The sequence below is a fragment of the Paroedura picta genome, chromosome 1 (genome assembly GCF_049243985.1).
Source record: "Paroedura picta isolate Pp20150507F chromosome 1, Ppicta_v3.0, whole genome shotgun sequence".
NCBI classification, from domain to species: Eukaryota; Metazoa; Chordata; class Lepidosauria; order Squamata; family Gekkonidae; genus Paroedura; species Paroedura picta.
Genome location: NC_135369.1, coordinates 115,906,513 through 115,930,655, shown reverse-complemented (window position 1 = coordinate 115,930,655; position 24,143 = coordinate 115,906,513). Strand labels below are relative to the sequence as shown.

At 42.0% G+C, this 24,143-nt stretch overlaps 1 protein-coding gene across 1 annotated transcript; it reads left to right on the top strand.

Annotated features, from left to right (window-relative positions):
* Positions 1-1,798: 1,798 nt before the first annotated feature.
* SMPDL3A (sphingomyelin phosphodiesterase acid like 3A) lies at positions 1,799-23,661 on the top strand. The gene is made up of 8 exons (XM_077300592.1): positions 1,799-2,203; positions 11,224-11,437; positions 12,632-12,776; positions 13,644-13,740; positions 15,495-15,673; positions 17,792-17,972; positions 20,287-20,411; positions 22,506-23,661. The coding sequence occupies exons 1-8, from the start codon at positions 2,071-2,073 to the stop codon at positions 22,812-22,814; spliced, it is 1,383 nt and encodes a 460-aa protein (XP_077156707.1). The 5' UTR covers positions 1,799-2,070; the 3' UTR covers positions 22,815-23,661.
* The last annotated feature ends 482 nt before the right edge of the window (positions 23,662-24,143 follow it).

Here is a 24,143-nt window from a genome sequence, read left to right as displayed (position 1 = left end):
CAGTGGAATACAATGCTAAAGTGTCACCCCTCCAAAGCAGTCATTTTTGCCTGCGGATCTGATCTTTATGGTCTAGAGATGAGCAGCAATTCCAGGAGATCTCCAGGACCCACCTGGAGGTTGGCTGTCCCTGGTCTAAACATATTCCTTGAAGTCTGGAAGTGGGCCCTCAAAAGTGTGTATGCCCCTGCAGGCACCTAGCACTCATGTCAAGAAAATATTGCAGAGAGGAGGTAAGGTTGCCATATTGGTGTAGGTTCATATTCTGGATTTCCACACTACCTACGTGTGCATAAACCTGACTAGGGTCAAGACTACTATGTACAGAGAGACCTCCACCAAACCATGAGCTAGCACTCTCTCTACTCCACCTCCCTCATGGGGAGTTTGTTATGGGGAGAGGAAGGGAAGACGATTGTATGCTTTGAGACATGTGAGGCCTGATGGGTGACTGTGGACCATTCCCAGTTCTCCCAGAGCTCTTTCAGCTCTACCTCATTCACAGGATGTCTGTAATGGGGAAAGGGAAAGCAATTGGAAACTGCTTTGAGACACCCGAGTCCTGTTGGGTGACTATGGCCCATTCTCACTTCTCTCAGACCTCTCACAGCACCACATCCCTCACAGGTTGTCTGTTGTGGGGAGAGGAAGGGAAAAGGTGTTTATAAACTGCTTTGAGACTCCTTTGGGTAGTAAGCAACAGGGTACAAAAATCCAGCTCTTCTTCTAAAGAGCAACAGTGAAAGAAGCATTTGGCCACATAACATATCAACAGTATTTTTGACAGTATGATTGCCAACTTTGGACTGGGAAATTCCCAGATATTTTGGTGGGAGGAACATGGGAAAAATAGGGTACAATGCCATTGATTCCACCTTACCAAACAGCTATTTTCTCCAGGGAAAGGGAACGCTGTTGTCTGGTGATCAGGAGAACTTCAGAACCTTACCTGGAGGTAGCAATCTAAATAAGATCCCAGATTCAAATTTCTATTCAAACCACGAAGCTTGTCAGGTCTCTTCTGTGACCCTGATATAGCTTCACAAGGTAGTTGTGAGGATAAAGAGGAAGAGTTACACTGCCTGTACTACTTAGAGGAAGGATAAGGTAAAAACATATTCAGAAAGGGGCACGTACAAGCTCAGCCTTCCCTGACAAAATGAGTGTTAGAGAGAATCATAGAATCATAGAGTTGGAAGGGGCCATACAGGCCATCTAGTCCAACCCCCTGCTCAACGCAGGATCAGCCCTAAGCATCCTAAAGCATCCAAGAGAAGTGTGTATCCAACCTTTGCTTGAAGACTGCCAGTGAGGGGGAGCTCACCACCTCCTTAGGCAGCCTATTCCACTGCTGAACTACTCTGACTGTGAAAAACTTTTTCCTGATATCTAGCCTATATCGTTGTACTTGAAGTTTAAACCCATGTGTCCTCTCCTCTGCAGGAGAGCAGATAAAAACGGTTTTCCTGTACTTTTATCAGATTTATGGATCAGGAAGAATTAATCACATAGCATAGAAAATATGCATAGAAAATATTCATGTTGCAGTGAGGGGTGGTATATGTATCGAATGAAAGACAGAACCCCAAGCACATACAATCCTTGGCAAATCTTTAATCCATGCTTTGAAAACAAGGATTTTAATTCAGATTAGTCAGAATGTAGGGCTATAATTTTGCCTATGGTCACAATTACTTCTGGTATACTTCCTGGACAGTTTTCGAGCACCTATATGCGGCTTCACTTGCTTGTCTGACCAGTCTTGGCTTCTTTCTAAGTCACTTCCACCTGGGCGGTGACAACCACGGAATGAAAACAACTCTTTTCGGCAGCAACTAGGGAAGGAGACACTTCCCTGCACTGGTGCCATAAAACGGCTTATTGACGCGCCAGTCGCTCCACGGGAAGCAGGGGAAGAGGAGAGTCCTGCTCCTTATTCCGGAGCGTTGTACTTTCATAACGCAGAACTCTGCCTCGTCGGAACCGACAGGGCGCGGGCGTTGCCCTCCTCCTCCTCAGGACTAGGAAAGAGAGAGCCCGACGCCGCGTTCCAGGAAGGAGCAAGCGAAGATGGAAGGCGGACGGGGGGCTCGCGGGGTCGCGTGCAGCCTGTGGCCGCTGCTGCTGCTGCTGTGGAGCGTGAGGCAGGAACTCGTCAGCTCAGCCCCAGCACGAGCAAGTCCCGAGGTGCCCTCCGAAGCCGGTGAGCTTGGCGTCCTTCGTTGCATGAATCACGCAGGCCCGACAGTTCGACGTGCCAGGGAGTCGCTTGCCAAGAGAGAGTGGCAGGGAACGTCCCCATTCCCGCCAAAAAGTAGGGCGAGGGGCCGCGCCGGTGGGAGAGGAGACGCCAGGACGGCGTTCGGGGACTGGGGAGGGGGGGGGTGTTGGAGGTGGAGCCTGCAGAAGCTGGAGAGTCGGCTGAGTCGGAGAGCTGCGCGCAAAAGCAGCAACGAGTCGGGAGCTCCGGCCAGCGAGCCAGACTTCCTCCCCCCGCATCCCCGCCGCTCCGCGCCTCTCATAGCAACGGGACTCTGTCTGCTCGCATTTGATCTTTGCACAGAAGCGCTACGTTTTCTGGCCTGGCTTTTGGGGGTTTCTGGAAGCATCCAGCCCGCCAGTTGAGGACTTGTTGAGATTGGCGGTGTCGGTAATGGCACGAGGTGGGCTGCCAACGAGAGAGTTGCGGGTCAGTCTCTGGTCTGTAGGGTGACGCAGAGGCTTGGCTGTCTCCGCTGGAGGACCGGCTTCGTGCCTGTGGAAGTTTGCCCTCCTCCCCCCCCCCAAAAAAAAACAATTATACTTGAAATTTGCTCACGCTTCTCGTTAATTTGTAGTTAGAGAATCAGATTAGAAATGGGGAGACCTTAGGTTAAGTTCCCGGTATTGCCACAAAGCTTCTTGGCGTAGGGTTGCCAACTCTGAGTTGGGCATTCCTGGAGATTTGGTAACCCTGTCATCGGATGCCCTTGACGTTGCTATGTTCTCATAGCCTAAGGGTGTTTAAATCACACATTTGTCCAGATTCTGGTCCCCAGTTATTTTAGAAGTAAACATGCATTGGTTGTTTCCAGATTTGCATGCAAACATGTAAGATGTATGTACATTCTGTGCAATGTTTGGCATGGCATGCACACTCCCAGGGCCATTCCGCATGACTTTAATGCAGCAGAAGTCTTACCTTTGGTAAACGCTACTAATTCAAGGTTCCGCATGACGTCGCACCCAATCTGCAACACTCCTGTAACACTCCCGCAAAAAGCACTTCGTTGGTGCTTTTGGGGAAATCAGGAAAAGTGGATTCCCCCTGAGAAAACCGCTACACTTCTGCGCACAAGCTGCAACAAACCAGCGAAAGACATGTGCGTTCTCAATGTAGCAGTAGAAAGAAAGTCCCTCCCCCACTCTTGCTGCCGAACTTCCGGTGAAGCGATCACCATTTTTTTTCCTTAGACGGGGAAAGCAATGAACGAGCGAGGCTTCTCTGGCTAAAGTTCATCCACAGAAGTGATTAAAAGTTAAACAAAGCTCCCTACTGCAAGTTCCCAAGCACAATACAGCCCCTTGTTCGACACTGCCCATAATTTCGGCCACAAATCTCGCCCATGGGGGGGGATTTTTTTTTTCTTGAGCGTGTAAATGATTAAGTGCCAGCTCCTACGCCTGCGGAAAAGGTGTTTCTGATACATTGAAGGAACGAATATGCGTTGCTACGGGTGTTTGGTTTTTTTTAAAAAAAGAGTTCTTAAAGGGAAGCATGAACACAACAGTTAATTGGCTGTTAAGGGGCGGGAGGAAGCGTGGAAAAATATCGCCTCCCCTATTGTGATTTTGGCGAGACTGGAAACTTGTGCGTTACGAGAACAGTGCTAGTGGGAGAGCCTTTTTTCACTAGAAATGGTTGTATGCGTTACCGCGATCTGCCACTTTTGCCTGCAGCGCTTTTCAATAGCGCTCAGATTTAGCCACATTACCCTTTGTGTGGAATGGCCCCCAGTCATTGAAATAGAGCCTGCATGCACTTCCTACATGCACAGGGTCTTGTGCTCACATGTTAATGATCACACATGGACAGGATGCCATGTGCCTACTTTTTTTCTTTGCCCAGTGATTTCATCATGTATGATATCATCTGCAGAGGAATGAATGCTCACTTTAGGTATCATATGCTCACTTTAAGAAGAATGATCTTCCATATCTGATGGTGACCTGCTCACATTTCTTTAAGTTCTATCATAATATAATGGTTAGAGTGCTAGTTGTTCCTTCTCAGCCTGACCTACCTCATAGGGTTATTGTGAGGAGAAAAAGGAGAGGAGAAGGATTTTGTAAGCTGCTTTGGAACACCATTGGAGAGAAAAGTGGTGGTGCAGTGGTTAAGTGCAGCAGCCTCTAATCTGGATATTTTGATTCCCCACTCTGGGTGCCCTTGGGCTAGTCACAGTTCTCTACATCTCTTTCAGCAACACTTACCTCACAGACTGTCTTCTGTGCAGAGAGGAAGGGAAAGGTGTTTGTAAGCCGCTTCGGGACTTACTTTGGGTTCATGACATTTCCAAATCCAAGTTCTTGAAAATGATCTCCATAAATTGAGCTAGTCTGGAAGAACCATTTACATCCACCCAAGATCTTTATTATGAAGATAAAATGGGACAAGAGATTTTCTTAGAATTCCTACAATGTGCTATCTCTGAAACAGCATTATCTGCCTGGGTAGCATAGAACCATTGGGAAAAAACAGTCTAGTAATATACCACATGAAAGGTTTTTGTTATGATGTGCAATGTTATGGAAGTCTCTGTGTGTGGACAGGTCCTATTACCCTCAGCTCCTGATACTCACTCAAACAGCCAGAACAGAACAAACATCTCCTGGGTGATTTGTAAACTTTCATAAGCAAATAATGCCACCTACAGCAATGTTTAGGCATCAGACTCCCTTTATTCCTTTTTGACTTCTGATTGATTAGGGCAGCCATTCTGCAGCTCACTAGCCTAACATGAAAACAGAGCCCTCTCAAAAAGAAGCCAGGGACTCTGTGTTTCAAGGAAAGGAGATGGAGTCTGCTTCTGGCTTGAATGGTAACATCTTATACAGCTGCTTTTCTTATAACATACAGCTACTTTTCCCTGAAGTCACCTCAGCCCATTCTGCATACTTTGGACAATGCACTTTCATTGTTCTTTTGAGGCTGGATTTTCCTGAGTAAAACAGGAAAATCTACTTTTAAAGTACATTGAAAGTGCATTATCCAGTGTATGCAGAAAGGTTTCTAGTATCCTGATCACCTGAGAACACTAGACAGAAACCACACTGGCTGGTTGCTGGAATTCAGCAGCAGAGTCCTTGAAGCCCTGATTGGTTTAGTGGCACCAAAGAAGTGCAATCTTAATGCAGTCATTGTTCTTGTTCTTGTTGGCAGCCGTAAAACTTAACTGGTTTTCTGTCTGGTGGAGAATTGCCTCTCTGTACCACTAGACAGTAATATCTAATTGCAGTTTCCAATTGAATACTGGAAATTCAGGGTTTTATATGACATAGGTGTTTGTTTTGTTTTGTTTGTACAAGCAGCTCTGAACATTTTTCCAAGCCACTGGAAACATTACCATAAGTATCTTTAACCGCTCCTAGCAAAGCACCTGCCAATTGGGCCCTCCGATTGTCAGTCCAGCGGCAAGGGACCAATTGGGCCCTTGCCGCTGGACTGACTAATCGGGAGGCGCTTTGCGCCTCCTGATCCGCCCCCTTCCTCCTCGCTCGCGCCTGCACGCACGCCACCAATACTTGCCTTACCTGCACAAGGCTCGGTCACCGCCTTGCCACACCCTCACCTCCTCGCTCTAACACTTGCCATGGCCCTAGGTCGCCCCTGCATTAAGACTACAGCGGGCTTATTTACTAGTCCAAGACATATTTTGAATATTTCTTGTTTCTTTATATCCCTTCCTCTCTGGTTGCTTACATTATTACATTAAAACAGTTTGTACAATTCTGTGTGTCAGATCTCACCTTCAGATATGTGAGGCCTGGTCCCATCTTCAGTGTTGGCATAGTCCTGGAGGCCAACAGTTGGTCTGTGTGAAGTGTGGCCTTTCTCTTAGTGAAGTTAGTTGGGACATATTGTCTTAATTCTGCAGCAGCTCTTACTGCCTGAGATCAATGCTATGAATACAATGTAATACAAACCAAGAAAGGAAGTCCTCTGACATTAAAAACAGGTAAGAGGATAACTTTTAATTAAATTGGACTCCTGTGTTCAAGATATATATGCTGCTAAATGCAAATAATTGCAAAATAATGTCAAACTTCCCCCTCCATATTCTTTTTTCCTGTCATTCTGAAACAGTTTTACAATCCTCAGCTGTTTCCTTCTTTCCCAGCAGGCTTAGTGACATTGCAGAATATTTGTTTTGAAAACAATCTGCAATGATAAGGTTGTACAATGCTTCATAGTGTAGTAAGTATATCTTCTCCCAGATGTTTCAGAGAAAAAACAGGGGCATGTTTGCAATACCCCAAATTATGCTCCACCACAACCTACCTGACACACTTGACACAGTAAGGTAACTAGTGGCTCCTTGGCTGATTTGGGGAAAACATTTGATGGCTTCAGATGTCTCTCTGTGACCAAAGTGGACAAGTTGCTGGGGTCAGTGAGAGCGGCCACTTGCCCTCTCAAACCCTGTCAGTCATGGTTATTCAAATCTGATGATCAGTTAAGATCAGTGGATCTTTCATCTGAACAGCCAGAACATAAGGCTAACCTTATTACATCTCACCCTGCCCACCCGAGGCACAGGTCAGAGCTATGTTGAGCAGGAGGAAAGAGGTGGGTGGTGATAGGGTTCTGTATTTTCGTCACTGGGCAGGGAGGACAGTGTTAAGATTATTGTGTTTTATTGTGGGATTTTTAATCTGTAACCGTCCATGAACCAGTTTGCCTGGCTGTGGTGGGCAATAAATCTAATATATTGTTGTTGTTATGTTCACTATCTTAGTCTACCTAGTGTCTCTGCCTTCTGTGTATATTTCATTTACTCTACAATTTCCCAGTTTAAAGGCTGGGGGATACAAAAGATATTAGGAAGAAAAGAGGAGTTGCCATAATATTTTGTTGCAGCAAAAATAAGCAGGAATCCAATTTAAGTCACAATTTAATTTTAACACAAGGTTTGTGTAGACTAGAAATTATTTCTTTAGTGGCAATGCCTGTATTTTCACTAGGATCTCTTTTATGTAGAAGATATGAAAAAATAACAGGCTCAAATGAAATACTGGAAGTACAAGGTGACATGTAATTATGTGAAATGGACGATGGGCTAATAAGATTTGCAATATTCAGATACACTGGTGCAAAACCATTTAAGTCGTCTTGGATACTCTATTGCTGATCTAAAAGTTTTCATTCGTCTTAAAGATACTTTCAAAAGGAAATTCTACATGAAATGCTAAACTGGAACGTATGAGCTTTGTGCACCATCTCTCCCCACTTTGTGCTTCGTGGAGGCTGAAAACTGAAGGGCTTTTTCAAAAAGATTTTGCAATGCAGCATGCTACTTGAAGGAGGAAAAGCTTTCAGAAATCCCACTAGCATATTCAGGTTTTTGGATGCTTAAAAAGGGGGGAATGCCAGTCAGTATTCATCCTAAAGCTGTTCTGTACTTGTAATGGAACTTTTTAAGCTTGTTGCCCTTCTGATCTTTGAGAAAAAACAAAAATATAGGGAGATTCTTCAGGAGCCTCTGCATTTTGCATTGGATGCTTGTTTGCCTGTTTTACTTCCACATGGATGTAGGTTTACCATTATCAGTAAACCCTGGGAGTGTGCCATCAATAGAGACAAAGCACTCTGCCAATGAGGGACAATCAGTTCAAATTGCATTCTGCCAATGAGGGACAATCAGATCAAATTATTCTCTGCCAACAAGGGCAATCAGTCAAATGGCATTCTGCCAACCAGGCCCAATCAGTTGAAATTGCACTCTGCCAACCAGGGCCAATCAGCTCAAATTTTACATTGCCAATGAGGGCCAATCTGCTCAAACTGCACTCTGCCAATGAGGGCCAATAAGCTCAAATTCCATGCAGATGACTTACTGTCTACCTGATTGCTCCTCCTCCAAGAAATATTCCCCTATTAGGAGATGGACTTCCACCAGGAATGGCCCATCCTGGTAGTTTAGCCCCAATGAGGAGAGAGCCCTCAGCCAGGAAGGGCTAATAACCTCCTCCAACTTTCTGCCAGTTTCAGAAGTTTACTGGGTGGAAGAGGAGTTAGCCTCACATTATACACTGCTGCCAGTAAATTGCCCTAGCCTCCTAGCCTCTTTCAAATCAGAGGACAATGGGGGGGGGGTGACCTGCCTCGCCTCGCCTCACCTCCTGGGGCAGCCTCTGTGTGCCTTCTGTAGGGGGGCAGCAGGAGGCCCAGAAATGGTACTCTGCTGGCCTTCTTGGTCCAAGAGTCTTGGACCAAGAGTGGCCTGGAATAGCCTTGACCCTGGGAATGTTTATTCATGAATAAGTCATGGTTCTCAGCCAGGAATGGTCCACCCTGGCTGTTTAGCCCCAATCAGGAAGAAGCTCACAGCCAGGAAAGGCTAATAAGTGGTCTGCTCTCTACCTCGAACTTCCTGCCAGTTTCAGAAGTTTGTTAGGTGGAAGAGGAGCCAGACTCAGATCATGTTCTACTGACATAAAAGCTGACATAGAGGCAATAATTGAAACACCCTCTGTACGTTCTTTGCAATAAATGTTATCATATTTGATTGTAACATAGAACTGGTTTTGATTTACTTTGATATTGAAATGAAGAACATACAGACTGAAAGGTTTTTAGTTCTTCAAGCAAGTTTTGCTATGAATTAAATATTTTCATTGAAGGAAGAAACTGTGAAAATTTAATGAATTATTTGATGTTTATTGTTATTAGCAATTACCCCCACCCCACTGGGCCCACCAAAACCTCTGTCAGCACTTGTGTGGGGCCAGGGGAGGCCAGGAATCCCCCACAAAGGCCCATCCCCCACCCCACTGGGTCCACTGAGACTTCTGACAGCCTTGGGAGCACCTGTCTGGGTCTGGGGGGACCAGGAAGTCTCCATGCGATGTGCCAGGAATCAGGGTCATGGTGCTGGCCCAGAGACAGCCCCCTGCAAGCCCTGTGGGGTGCAGGGTAGCCAGAAGAAGCCTTCACATGCTGCTCCTCAGATTAGGACTGGGTGTGTGCTGCATCGAGACCAGGGTGGCACACATGCGCTGAATCGGAGTCAAGGCAGCATGGACTCTGAATTGGCCTTCTGCCCAGAAACAGCCCCCTGTCATTCCTTAAGGATGCGGGGCACCCAGAAGAAGCCTCCCCTTTCCCTCTCTTCTTCTTTTCCCTCCCCCTGTCTATCTTCCTTCCTTCCTTCCTTCCTTCCTTCCTTCCTTCCTTCCTTCCTTCCTTCCTTCCTTCCTTCCTTCCTGCCACCGCCACTGCCACTGCCCTCTTAGTCACATTTGCCCCTTCCATTATCTTCCTTTCTGTTTTTCACCCACATACCTGAAACCTCTGCATTAGAAGGATATAGGAGGAGTTGGAGAAGCTCTGAATGGTACTGGCTAAAAAATGCCTCCAGTGTCTACAGGATCAAATTTCCTGCATCTTTCATTTGAGTTGCAGTGGGTATGGCCAAGTGGAAGTATTTACTTGAATGTGGGTAGCAGTAATCTACAGTTTAAAAAAAAGAAAATTGAACAGCCCATTTTTAAATAGCGGAGGTAGGAAGAGATTTCTGTAGGGCTGAATCTGCACTTCCTTTGTTTATTCTGTTGTGGATCCTGCTGAAACCAGATCGATTTGAACTCTGGTCATCCTCTCCCCCCATTGAAACAGAAAAATGTTCTGCACTTGGTTAGGGGAGTTCAGAAGTTCACAACCGGAGCCTCTTTCTTTGTTTTCTTGAAGGAGGGGGGGGGGGAGACGATTGGAGATAGCAGAGGAGGGAGGAAAAAAAACACGAGGCAAACCTCTACCAACAAAAATTAGTGCTTTTACAGCTTCTGCTGAGAGAAAATTAGGGCTGCCCCTTTAAAGAAAGCTTACAGCCATGGCCAATCAGGGCTTCTCTACCACAGAGTCAGCCCTGGCCAATCAGGGCTTCTCTACCACAGACCTCAGCAACAAATTCGAAGCAGCCGAGCTCCTCATGCTTTCTCAATCCGATTCTTCAAATATTGAGGGTTAAATGCACTCTAAGTTATTGCAGGGTAATGGGAAGGTCACTCTGGATCAATCATGCTTGTTGCAGGGGGAAATTTTAAATTGGACAAAATCAAAATGAAAATCGCATTCAGTGGAGATGGCAGGAACTGAATCAACCTGGGATTGGAATAAAAGCTGCGTGCAGACTCCACCCAGGTATTGCTAAGATAAAAAACCATGGAGAGGTAAAAAGGAATAAGCTGGCAAGAGCCATTAACTCAACAAACCTCTCCTGCTGGTTGGAAAACAAAATAGAGTGACAGTAGTCCACACTAGTTCTGCTGTGCTGCTATTGGGCTGGATACTAAATAAATTATCAACAAATCTTTCAAAAACAAAAAGGATTAAGATGACAAAAATGTTAGAAAGCAACTGGTTTGGGCATCTGTTATCTTAATCGTAAGGGACAGCTATCTGTTAGTTAATCTTTCCTGCTCATATCCTGTGGCAATTCTCCCAGTAAGTCCTTGCAATGAGGACTTTCATTAGTTTATTTTAGAGAGTCATGCTAACAGGTACATCTAGATGCCTTTGAAGTTATAAGATTCAGATTCCTTCCCCCCAAGTCAGTTGTTTCCCACACATTCTTCAATCTTACAGAAAGTATCCCCTTATCATCAAAGTGGAAGTACAATTTACAACTTAGCACCTCTAGCATGAAGGGTCAGTTTTGAGGAGCGAGGACAAACAAGAGCCCAAAAGGCATCACGGGGCACTGGTCAAGCTGAACATGACAAGTAGGACACTCAGAAATTTCAAAGTTAATCCAGGCATTTAAGATAATTTTAAGATTTCAGATGAGCTTGAATATTTTGACCACGTGCTTGTCAAAGAAGGTTTCTGGCCCAATGATTAAATTCTTGGTAAGTCAGAGGTGATGATCAGTGATCCCTAATGTGAATGTTAGAACTATTCAAAAGAGTTGACGTTTTGCTTGGAAAATATATATTAAATTAATTATCATTTTCTAAAAACAGGTCAATTTTGGCACATCACTGATTTACATCTGGATCCCACCTACCACATTACATTAAATCTCACTCAGGTTTGTGCCTCTTCCAAAGGGGTGAATGCTTCCAGCCCTGGCCTGTTTGGAGATTTTATGTGTGATTCCCCCTATAAACTTATCTTGTCAGCTTTGAAGTACATGAAGGATTCTGGTCAACAGGCATCCTTTATGATATGGACAGGGTAAGTCAGTCAGTATGCCAAGCTAATATTTATAGGTCTCTCTTCTTAAGAAAGCTATGAAAAACTGTACTTTATAACTTTTTGGGCACTCTGGGACATAGTAGATGAATGGTCATAAAAATTATCTGAATGGTAATTGTTACGTTTTATAATCTGAGCTGCAGTGTATCACACAATAGTGATATGGTATAGAGCAGGGCCACTGGAGGAGTAGAAGGGGAAGTAGCTGTGAATTCCTACATTGTGTGGGGGTTGGACTAGATGACCCTTAGGATGCCTTCTAGCCTTATGTTTCTAAATTATAATTACAGCCAGGGTATTTCTGACCAATCTTTTAGCAGAGACTTCCATGAAATCATTAGATGTCTTCTTCCCTACCGAATAGACAAGGGTTTGGGCTTATATGGTATCATGGGGTAGGAAAGTACTATAAACTCAATTCAGATCCATCTTGTTGGATTTAGTATGAGAAAAGTGTAGTTGGTCAATAAAAACTGCTACTCCAATGTAATCTCATTGTTAGAACTGCTACTCCATGATCTTTTTTGGGGGATGGATTCTTTAAAAGAAAACTGAATATTATGGTTTCTTCTTACCTGCCTTGGGTTGTGACCTTGCCAGAAGGAAGGTGGGCATAAAAATATGATGAATAATAATATAAATACTGCAGCAACATCTGTCTTGTGGTTCAGGAAAACACTATTCTTAACAGGAGGTTTTTTTGGGGGGGAGGGGGTTGAGAGAGAGACTGTAAAGTGGAGATATTTAGCAAAGATTTTGAGGGTAAGCTGAAGGCAGTGGTTTTGGACTTTATTTAAACTGTTCTGTTTTTTAAATTTTCTGCTTTTGGGGAGAAGTCTTTTGAAACTGCTACTTTCTGTTCCTTTGCAAATCTGGCAAGAAGGGAAGATTGAAAGGTCTGGTAATGTTACTTTCTGTGGGCTAGACAGCAGAGATCTGAGGCAGGGAGAGATGGATAAAATTTGCTTAATTGAAAACCCAGCTTTCTTTCAAAAAGCCTGCAGTTCATGGTCAGTCTTAAGAAATCTGTTTTATTGTAATATAACCTATAGCTGTCAATTGGCCAAAGTACTGAAATAGTACAAATAATTTCATGCATTTCTGTAACAATTGTGCAGCTAATTTTGTGGCACAGAATGAGTTATTTTGCTTTTGTTTCTTTTATTTTTAAAGAGATAGCCCCCCTCATGTTCCAGCTAAAGAACTCTCCACAAAAATGGTCATTGATATTATTGGTAACATGACTTCTACCATAAGAAGCTTCTTTCCAGAACTCCAAGTTTTCCCAACATTGGGAAATCATGACTACTGGCCACAGGTAAGATTCAGTTTTCATGACAGTTGCACCTTATGCTTCCTTACTCCACTGAGTACATGGGGGCTCATTTCCAAATAAGCTGTAGCTTGAGCTAAGTATTGTTTCATAATTAAATCACTTGCTGGTCTTTTCAGTAAACATATTTCCAAATTATAGATATTTCTTTATGTTTTGGTGGTTAAGCATAATGGAATTTATCATACTGCTTTGCTCAGGTTGGCATATTCGGTCAAAAAATCTGCAAGAAGAGGTTCCTCAGGACTAAGGGCCATTCCGCACAAGGACCAATGGCACAATGACCAATATCATCATGCTCCCGAAAAGCCCCTTTCCCTTTAAGCACAGTTTTTTTTTTAAAGCACACAGTTGCAACTAATAAACTCCATCTTACAGGCCCTTATTTTGCAGTAGTATCTTTTTCTGTTTTATCATTCAGTGTAGCACTTCTTTGTTCCCCTTCTCTTTATTCCTTGCTTGGTACATCATGAGTCTAACCTGAAAAGTTGAGCTTTGTGCAAGCGATGACACATTGAAAAACCCAAACTTCACCATACTCCCAGGTTCCCCTTATGGACTTTCCCCCACTTTTTGGTCTTCATTTAACCCCATATGAACTGGTCCTAATGTTATTTATATGATTAATCTACCAGTAATGTTAAAAAGCCTTTTAAATAGCAAGCTTGTAAGATTTGAAAAACATTATTTTTGAAAATTATTCTTTTGACACCAAAATCCATCTTTAAATCTGACCTGATTCTGAACATTGTATGACATTTTGTATATCTGTATGCCACTTTTAACCCAGTTAGACTTCAACAAGTTGTATTTGAAAATACAATTTTAAGAAGTTTGTCTATACTTTTACAGGATCAGCTACCTGTATCTGTCAGTGAAGTCTACAGCGCTGTTGCAGATTTCTGGAAACCTTGGCTTACTGATGAAGCAGTCAATACCGTGAGGAAAGGTAAGATGCGCAGTCACTCTTGGAAAGGAGTGACAAGTGGAGAGCCTCAGGGCTCTGTCCTGGGCCCTGTGTTGTTCAACACATTCATAAATGATTTGGATGAAGAAATAGAGGGGGTGCTTATTAAATTTGCAGATGATACTAAATGGGGAGGGGTAGCAAACACAGCAGAAGACAGAATCAGGATACAGGGTGATTTTGACAATCTGGAAAACTGGGCTAAAATGATGAATTTCAGTGGTGATAAGTGTAAAGTTCTGCATTTAGGTAGGAAAAATCAAATGCATCGTTATAAGATGGGGCAGACCTGTCTTGGCAGTAGTATGTGTGAAAAGGATCCAGGGGTCTTACTAGATCATAGACTGAACATGAGTCAGCAGCGTGACTCAGTGGCTCAAAAGGCAAGTAGGATTTTGGACTGTATCAAAAGAGGTATAGTGCTCAGATTACATGAGGTAATGGTACCGCTTTACTCTCCTCTGGTTATACCTCACTTTACTGTGTTCAGTTTTGCGCACCACAATTGAAGAAGAATATAGTCAAACTGATGTGTGCCCAGAGGAGGACAATGAAAATGGTGAGCGGTTTGGCAACCAAGATGTGTGAGGAAAGGTTGGGGGGATCTTGGTCTGTTTAGCCTGGAGAGAAGACAACTAAGAGGTGGTATGATAGCCATCTTCAAGTACTTGAAGGGCTGTCATATAGATGGAGCAGAGTTGTTTTCTGTTGCCCCAGAAGGTAGGACCAGAACCAATGAGATGAAATTAATGCAAAGGAATGTTCAGTAAAACATTTGGAAGAAGTTCCTGACTGTTAAGAATAGTTCCTCAGTGGAACAGGCTTCCTTGGGTGATGGTGGGTTCTCCTTCCTTTGAAGTTTTTAAGCAGAGCCTAGATAGCCATCTGACAGAAATGCTGATTCTGTGAATTGAGGCAGATTGTAAGTGGCTGGGCAAAAGGGATTGTGTCCATGCTTGGGTCTTGTGGCCCTTTCTTGCATGCCCAGGAAAATGACAATCACAACTGGGGGTAAGAAGGTGAATTTCCTCCAAGCCGGACTGGAGGATTCTATTTTTTTTTGGAGGGGGCATTATCTGGGCATAGAATTGGGGTACTGTGGGTGGGCAGGTAGATGTGAATTTCCTGCATTCTGCGGGAGGTTGAGCTAGATGACCCTAGAGATCCCTTCCAACTCTATGATTCTATGATTCTAAGAGAACATTCACTTAATAGTTGCTATTACACATGCAATTAATGCATTATTTTAATTTAGTTACCAAAAGTAATTTTGTATTTGATCTGTTTGAAATTAGGGCAAACAATCAAATTGCATTCCAAGGTATCCACTGAAGAACTTGAAAAATTAGAAGATTTGCTTTCTTTGGACTGACTTAATTTACAGAGTAAAATAGGTGACAAAATTTTTTAGGGCTAATAATTTTCACTTGATTCTTGCCTATGAAATATAATTTTTGGCAGATATTTTTCTGATGAAGTCTAAATGCTAGATTTGAACATCAGTTATAACTTCCTAGTAGTTCTTCCAGAAAAACTGTGGCAGTAGAACTCATTAAAGAATGCTGCTATCCAATATGAAAATATATATTGAAGAGTAACTTCCAAGGAACGTCATTCCAGGAATTTATTCCCTCAAAAAATTTCAGTACTTTTACTTAATTCTTTTAAAGAATTATTTGAGTATTGCAGACAAATGTTTGAAAATCTTTGTTAAATGCATCTTTTCTCCTCTTCAGGAGGCTTTTATACACAAATATTTCAGCCCAACATTGCATGGCCACCACTTAGGATAATCAGTTTAAATACCGTCTTGTACTATGGTCCCAATAATGTGACACTGAATATGACTGATCCAGCAAACCAACTTGAATGGCTTGAGCAGGTACTAGAGATGGCACTTCAGAACAAAGAAAAGGTGGGCATAATTTTGATGTTGTCTATCACTAATGACATGAGAATATAACTATTTTTATAAGGGAAGCTATCATTAAGTGATTTCATTAGATGAAGACAGCCAGTTTGGTGTAGAGGTTAGGAGTATCAACGTCTAATCTGGTGAGTCAGGTTTGATTCCCTGCTCTCACACATGAAGCCAGATGGGTGACCTTGGGCTCATCTCAACACTGATAGAGCTATTCTGACTGAGCGGTAGTATCAGGGCTTTCTCAGCCTCACCTACCTCACAGGCTGTCTGTTGTGGGGAGAGGAAAGGGAAGGCGACTGTAAGCCACTTTGAGACTCCTTCGGGTAGGGAAAAGTGGCATGTAAGAACCAACTCTTCTTCTGCATGCCAAATCTGGATTGGATGAACCAAGGGAGCTCCTCTTTAATATTAGAGATGTACCTTGCAGGGATGTTCACCTGTATGTCAAATTAAATAACGAGGCCATTCTGTTCACTTTCATGTGCTGCCAAAATTATTAAGTGTCCCAAATCTAAATCCCAGCCATGACTCAGGTGCTGGGAAACAGCAAGTTAGAGTTGTCAAGAAAGAAGATTGAATCAAAAATACAGCAATTTGACTAGCTGAGCCTGTTAAGTCTCCAAACATGAGAACTAGACTAGAGACTTAACTGCTCAACATGTGGTTGAATCAGGAAGTATTACAGGACTTTGTGACATTGTAGTGAGAAGCTGGTGCATATTGTAATCAAGCAAGAACAGAAGAATGACTTGCGTTCATCTGCAAGCTGAGAAGAAACAGTCTCAAAATTTGAAAGGCTCATAGGTCTCCTTTATGGAACCAGCAGGTGAGAGAGACAGCTGGAAAATACGAAGAATTGTGGTCACTAATATCACTTAATGGGGAAATAGTGCTGGAGCTTCAAGTCTGGCTCATATGCAATGTGCTTCAAATCTCCTGGACAGTTTTTCAGATAACAATTTAAAGGAAAGCAGCGGGAGAACCAGCATCTTCTGCATCCCCACCCACACAGCCCAGTTAGACTCATGTGCTCAAAATGGAATAAGGAAACAGAATTTAACCTCTGGCTTCTTCAGCAGCAGTCAGTCCTAACAGCCATTGAATAGCACAGCAGATCTCACAGAGCAGGGCTTGCTTCCAATGAAGAATAGTGTGGCACATTAAAGGAACCTTATTCATCTCTTCTCATTCTACCTGTCATTACACAGTTCCTCAGAATGGGTAATTCAAGTCAGAGAATAATCTGCCTCTAAGAATGAATCTGTGGTGAGACCCAGTCTCTGACTATCAAAATTGATTTTATTAATCAGAGTTAGAATAATCCCTTATTCAAATCACTACTAGATCTTCTCATTGTCAGACCTTATATTATACTTTTGGGGCAAGGTGTTCTCTATCTTGGAGACTGATTACAAACCCACTGCAGTTTTGGGATATGCATACACAAAACATTTGGTACTGGGTCTGTTGGAGAGAAGTTTAAAGACCCCATCAAACAGCTAGTCTGAGGATCAGCTGTTTGGTGGGGTCTTTAAAAGCCTCCCGAGCAGACTCCTCTGAAGCTGTGTACGCTGTTTGGTGGGGCCTTTCTCCTCAGCAGACTCATCTGAAGCTGCTCCACTTCAGTTGCTCCGCTGCCTCAGAAAGGTCTGCTTAGAAGAAAGACTCCCACAGTCTGCTCTCAACAGCTTCAGAGGGGCCTGCTGAGGAGGCATTTAAAGACTCTGCCAAACAGATGATCTCAGTATCAACTGTTTAGTGGAGTCTTTCTCTATTAAACCAATCAAGCCTGAATTGATTTAGCCTTCTCTGATTAGACCCATTTAAACTAATGGGGATTGTGATTTGGCTCAGATAACCCCTAAAAAACTTGATTCAGCATTAATTTGAGTTTTTTTCAGGTTTATCTGAGCTAAATTTCATATACCTACTGCAGTTACAGTCTTGGAGGCCAAGATATCATCTAATTTTCCTTGAAGCACTATGTTATTTTGCAAACATAGGTTGTTTTTCTTCTTAATAGCATACAAAAAGACATATTACAGGCATTTGTTTTAAGTGTCAATTATACTATGCATTTTTATGATATTTATACTTCTGATCCTGTAGGTCTATGTGATAGCACATGTGCCAGTAGGCTATCTGCCTTTTGTTCGAAATATTACTGCCGTACGGAAACACTACAATGAAAGGTTGATAGGTATTTTTCGCAAATACAGCAGTATAATTGCTGGACAATTTTTTGGGCACACTCACAGAGACAGCATCATGATTCTCCTGGATAAAAAGGGTAATAATATTTATAGTAGGCCACTTCCTTGGCTAGTTTTATATTTTGCAGACTGGAAAATATTTTCTCCTATTCTCTTGATTCTGTACTTCTGTACTTTATATATATACTAGCCTTAAAGCCTGCTGTAGAAAAAAACAGTGGGCTCTAGCAGGGCCCCCCATGGGGGGAGAGGGTGGCTCCCCTTCCCCCATGGGCTGGGAAGCACCTCAAGCGGCTTCCCAGCCCAAGGGGGAAGGGCAGCCACCCCCCTCCGCTCGCGGCGCCTGGTGGGCCAGGAAGCCCTCACACCACCTTGCAGAGGCAGCATGAGGACTTCCTGGCTCAAGGGGGAAGGGCAGCCATCCCTCCCTACCAGACATACCAGTGGGCTGGAGTGGCCAGGAGTGCAAAGGTGGTGAGTTCGCCAGAGCGCTCCTGGCTGGGCTAGGGGGGCAGGCCCTGGCCAGATTGTGGTCCAATTGGGAGGCGTTTGTGCCTGCCAATTGGGCCAGAGATCAGACATGCCCCGCCCACTCTCCACCCACCTACCCCTTAGCTTTTTATATTATACAGCAAAGCTGTTACAGATAAAATCCATTTACTACACTAAGATCAGAATTAAGAGAACAGAAGAAAAAAATATATATATAACTCACCTAATAGTATAAACTGACTCAGATGTTCCTTAACCATCCTTTGTTATATGCTTGGTATGGTTAAATGATAGTAAAGCAGTAAGTTATATGGGAGACAGAAGTTAACATTTCCAAGTTTCATTATATGTTCTCAGTTTCTTAATCTGAATTAGTTAAATTGATGTATCTACAATAACTAATGTAAAAAAGAATGCTTTTGTGAATGGGTAGAAAACTGCATTCTTTTAAAACTGTATGAACCAGATTTGTTAAAGGATAACCAATTTTATCAGTGAGCTGAAAATTTATATTGGTGTAATATGTTCTGTGGCTTTCAAAGTCATTCTAACAGGAGCTCTATAGTAGATTGTATTTTATTTCATTTTAATTTATTTCCTGAAGAGCCCAAAACAGCTTTATAAGGTTTGCATTTGATCTCTTAAAAACACTGGTAGCTTTCTAAAAATCTCCATTCTTTCCTTCTACAATTGCAAATTATATAGGTCTATTGCTATTGTATAATGTGTCAAAGAAATGTTCTCAACATAGCTAGACTTACTCATTTTTTTTCTGTGTGCTTCCTGCATCATTAATGAGTCTCTGTTCTGGGCTCCCTGCAGTTTCAAAGTTAATTAAGACTGGGGCAGAAAGTGAGGGTGGAGGGGAATAGAGAGTCTTTGCCAGCAGTGTGTCTCCTATTATTGAGGATAAGGCAAAATTCACCTTTCAGCATTACAGATTATGCTTCAGAGTAATCTGTCTTGAAGAAAAAAATATTACAACACAAAGCACTAGAATCTAAATCTGTTACCTAAATATTTTTCTCCCAGAAGAATAAACAAGACTGTCAAGGTGTATAGTACATCATATGATACCTAAATATACACGTGGGGACACACAGAATATTATGGGAGAAAGGCTAGGAGAAACCAAGGCAGAGAGAAGAATCATTAGTCCTTCCCCTTTTCTCCCTTATACTAACCATAGCACCTCTGCTCAGGGGTTTTCTTTTTGAAGCATATACAACATATTCATATTACCTCTATATATTTATACAGAGAGATTTGATATTTTCTGTGAAGAATATAAAGGGACCATGAGGTCCCTTCCAACTCTATTATTCTATGATTCTTTGATTTTATGAAAAAGAATACTTTTATTTAAGAAGGTTCTTTAAAGATAGCTTTCAAAGTGAGACCTTGCTTGCCTCCCCAGAGGGCTACTTAGATTCAAATCAAGGTCAAGATTTGAGTGATTGTATGATTTGCAGATACCTCTGCTCTGTGTTTTGCACTGAGACAGTGTGAAAGATCATTTGTCATTCATCATCACAGTGAACAATGAAAAGTGCATCGGAATGCTGTAGCTATTTACACTTTTTAAATTACTTGTTCAGATCTTCAAAATCTCAAATGTTTTCTTCAGAGATTTTGTATCAGTATATTAAATAACAAGCTTTCCACTCACATCACAAATTGCAATTTGGTATTTGCAAGTATTATTCTTCCATAAAGAGTTTTAATAATATAATGACCAGGAAAAGTTCTAATTCCAAGGCATGTTTATTCTCATATTTAAACCTAAATAGGTATTTATCTTCTTAAATATATTCTACCCCACACCCAACATAGTCTGCACTTTTCTTGTTGAATCTACATTTGCCACCAGAATTTATTTATTTATTTTGTGCTGTCCAGGGAAACCAATAAACTCCTTGTTTGTAGCGCCTGCTGTGACACCCGTGAAGTCTCTATGGCAGGTGGAGTCCAACAATCCTGGAGTGAGACTATATCAATATGATCCCTACTCATACAGTGTCCTGGTAAGTAAGAAACATTAAGAGTAATTAGCTAAATCAAAAAAAGGTACACGGCGAACTGAAGATTCTTTTGCAAAGTTGAAACTTTCTGCCTATCTCAGTGAGTGGGAAGAGCTAAAAATGCAGAACATTGAGTGTCTGCTGGTTCAGTCATTTCCCATGTTCCTTCCATTTCTTAGCATCTCTAAATAATTTGGATAATCCGCAACTGACCTAAAAACTCTGTCAGTATGAAATGGTAGAGAGAGACAAATCTCCTTGTATTTTGAGTCCTTAACTGATCCATTGTCATGTCATTTTAGAGCTGCTATATTCTTCCCTCCTCCTTTCCATGCCTATGCTTTTTTCTCATGACTGCCATTATTAAAAGTAAATACATAAACTATTCTAATAAAACAAGTGTACAAAATGTGAATTATCTTTCTTCATCATCCATTTTTCTTTTTTGTTCCATCTTCGCTTTTTCCTCTCCCCCTTGCCCATCATTTTTGTCTGGTTTCATTTGGGGAGGGAAGAAAAGGTATCTGTCAGGCCAGCTGCAGAGGAGAGGATGTTCCACAGCAGGGCTGCCACCACTGAGAATGCCCTGTCTTGGGCAAGTAACTTAAGCCTCAAAGATTACTTTTTTGGCTGTTAAGGACCATTCCAGCAGAAACTCTTCTGTTCTTGATGATGTAGTGCAGGAAAGTTCTCTTCACCACCATTTGACCTCTGGTGTACACTGCCCAACATTTTTTGCAGCCTGCCTGCCTCTTCTATATTCTGCTCCAGACTCTGTGCACAACTTAAGCAACTTAAGAACTTTTTGCATAACCCCCCCCCTTCCCCATGTGTTCTAATGGGTCCAAGACAAAACCATTCCCATAAAGCAACAACTAGCAAGAAAAGTGACAAACCTAACAAACTTAGCCCATATTACAAGGGAGGTGTGAAGGCCAAAGAACCCCATGTAAGTTTTATGTTGGCTAGAAAGTATACTCTTTGTCTTCTAAAGTGTTTTCCTTCTCCAGTTTTCCACATACAACATCTGTTTCTCTGTGTGTGCTTTAAATAAAATTTTAAAAATTGCATCTTAGGCTTGAGAGATTTCCATAGTCTTCTTCCTCTGACAAGCCAGCTGTTGAGTTCATGCCACCAGCTGAGGACAGCTTGTCTTCCCTGGCTGAAGACAAGGGGGATTTGTCCATGTTAAGGTAGAGCAAGGACTTTTCCTGTAACAGGCACTCACACTTTAGCCACAAAGATTCATGGGTTATTTTGCAGCAGTCAAGCCCAATGAATCAACTGTCAACATGATGGCAGTTCTGCTCCAGAGTGGAGGATCTAGAAGCCTTGAGAGGTGTCCCTAAAGCCTCTTTAACAGCAGTTACGCCCAGCAGATCCCACAGTCCTTTTAAAGTTGTTTCCAACACTCATGGGGTTTTCTCAGATATATGGGACTGGTTGTACTCTTATTGCCTCCTCCTCCAACACAAGGCAATTTAAGGTGTGCACCGATGAAAACTGAATTTTTATGCAATGTATGTTGCATACATTGGTATATTTATTATGTTGCAAAATTTGATTCTGCTTCTGCTAGCTATGAGGAGGGTCAAGGAGCATTGAAACCCCACAGCTGTTGATTTGAAATTATTCACTGTATTGCTGGCTGCTTAGAATTCAGCAGACATTGTCTATATTCATTCAAGCATATATCTAAACCTGTAATGGCTAGAAATTTGTTTTTCTGCTTTCACAGTTCCTGAATGTTAGGCCTAGTTTCACATCTGTACCATCATCACAGCACCTGGTTATATCAGCACACATTGAATTTGGGATACATTTTGTTTAAAAAAAAAAACCTTACCTGAGGCCCCTTTTTAACAGTGTAGTCTGACTCCAGTTCTGTCTGTCTTCTCATCCTTCCCCTTCCCCCAGTATTGGTGTATAAGCACAAAGCTGGTTTAGTTTATGTCTTGTGGTGGGACATGACCCTTCTCTTCATTTGTGAATAATAGGCAGTGACGGCTTCTTAATCAATACATCATCTCTAGAAATTTAATGAAGCAGGGGACAGAATGGTGTATGCTTTGTTCCACCCCCCCCTCTTAATTCTAGGATCTTTGGCAGTTCTTCTTGAATCTCACAGAAGCCAACATGAAAAATGTACCGGATTGGAAACTTGAATATGTTATGACCAAAGCTTATGGGATAGAGGACTTAAAGCCAGAAAGTCTACATGGAATGGTAAAGCAACTCAGTGCGCCACACAGCGAATTGTTCCCAAAATATTACAACAATTACTTTGTAAGTTATGATGGAAACAAGTTCTGTGAAGAACACTGTAGGGTCACTCAGCTCTGTGCAATCCAGTATTTAGACCTCCCATCTTATACAGATTGTATCGGACATGAAGATACAGTATAATATGAGTAATCTCACTTCTAAGAAACCATGTCATTTAAACCATGTCGGTGTATTCATTCCTTATGCCTTGGTAACAATCAAATATTTTTTTTTAGTGACACAGTCCCTTCAGTATATTTTTAGATAAAAACATTTTTTTCTCTTTCTAGAAGCACCTCTAGAAATTTCCTTAATTTTCACCATCGCAGCAATTCAGGCAACAGGAGAAATTGTTCAATATGCTCAAAACAAGGGTTCCATTCAAATGTGTAAAACATAGAAAACCTAGGATCCAGTAGTTGCTCATTTTGGCAATCAGGAATCTTATTTTGTATATTATTTAGTTATACAGGATGTTTTGACATGCATGTAGACCAGGGTACATCTCACAAGAATTATGGTACGTTCTTATGTAAAAATCGTAAGATACGCTCGCCATGAAAAGCTTGGACCAAAAGTGTCTCAAACAATTAACCATCTAATTATTTAAGTGACGGCCTTGTTTCTTGATCATGTTTTAAGGACTCATGACTTTGTTCAAAGACACCTGAAAGTCTAGGAGTACAAAGTAACGTCCCCTCAATGAAACTGTAGCAACTTGCTTTTAGAGGCACTGCCACATTTGTTTTTGTAAATAAAATTTTAGAAACATTACTTAGTCAAAAGGAAATTGGAATCAAAGCTTTATAAATTAACTTCAACTCTGTGAACAAAGCATGTAGACTTTTATTAAATATATAGTTCACTATCCAAGTCAGAATAACATTCTATTAATCAAACTTCTCTAAATTTATCAAACTAACATGTCAGACTGGCACACTGAATTTAATTTCTTTTCCAGGCTTATATTAAAAGATTTTTCATATTCTGTAGGTTTCATCTCGTCAATTTCTTTCTTCGTGTCACTGATAATAGAAACCTTAATGTTTTTATACTGTTTATGTACTGCTTATGTCACATTTACAGGAACTTCATCCTGGAGTGAAACATATGGCCTCATTCTGAGTTCAATAGAGCACTTCCTTGTAGACATAGCATGGCAAGCATAGTACAAAAGTACAGTGTCATCTACTATCTAAGGGTTTTGTGTGGATTACATTATTTGGGAGGGAGGGGGTTTAAATAAGCTCAGTTGTTTCAGAAATACTTGCCTTCACATGGGGATTTTATTTCTAATACACTGTGTTTATCATAGTCAAAACCTCCCATGTTCTGTAGTAGGGCTTGTTCAGGCAAAGTATCCTTTCAGTACCTACAAGTCTGCCAAGGATCTCCATTGACCAGAACCCTGGTTCCTAGGATGTGCAGAAATTTTCACTGTGGTTCAGTGTATGAGGGCTTGTCTCCATA

Bases quoted from the DNA above. Each gene is read 5' to 3' on its own strand.
- SMPDL3A (XM_077300592.1), top strand. From the start codon at position 2,071: ATGGAAGGCGGACGGGGGGCTCGCGGGGTCGCGTGCAGCCTGTGGCCG. The intron at 2,204-11,223 runs GTGAGCTTGGCG...TTCTAAAAACAG, and splicing joins CGAGGTGCCCTCCGAAGCCG to GTCAATTTTGGCACATCACT. The intron at 15,674-17,791 runs GTGGGCATAATT...CTGATCCTGTAG, and splicing joins CACTTCAGAACAAAGAAAAG to GTCTATGTGATAGCACATGT.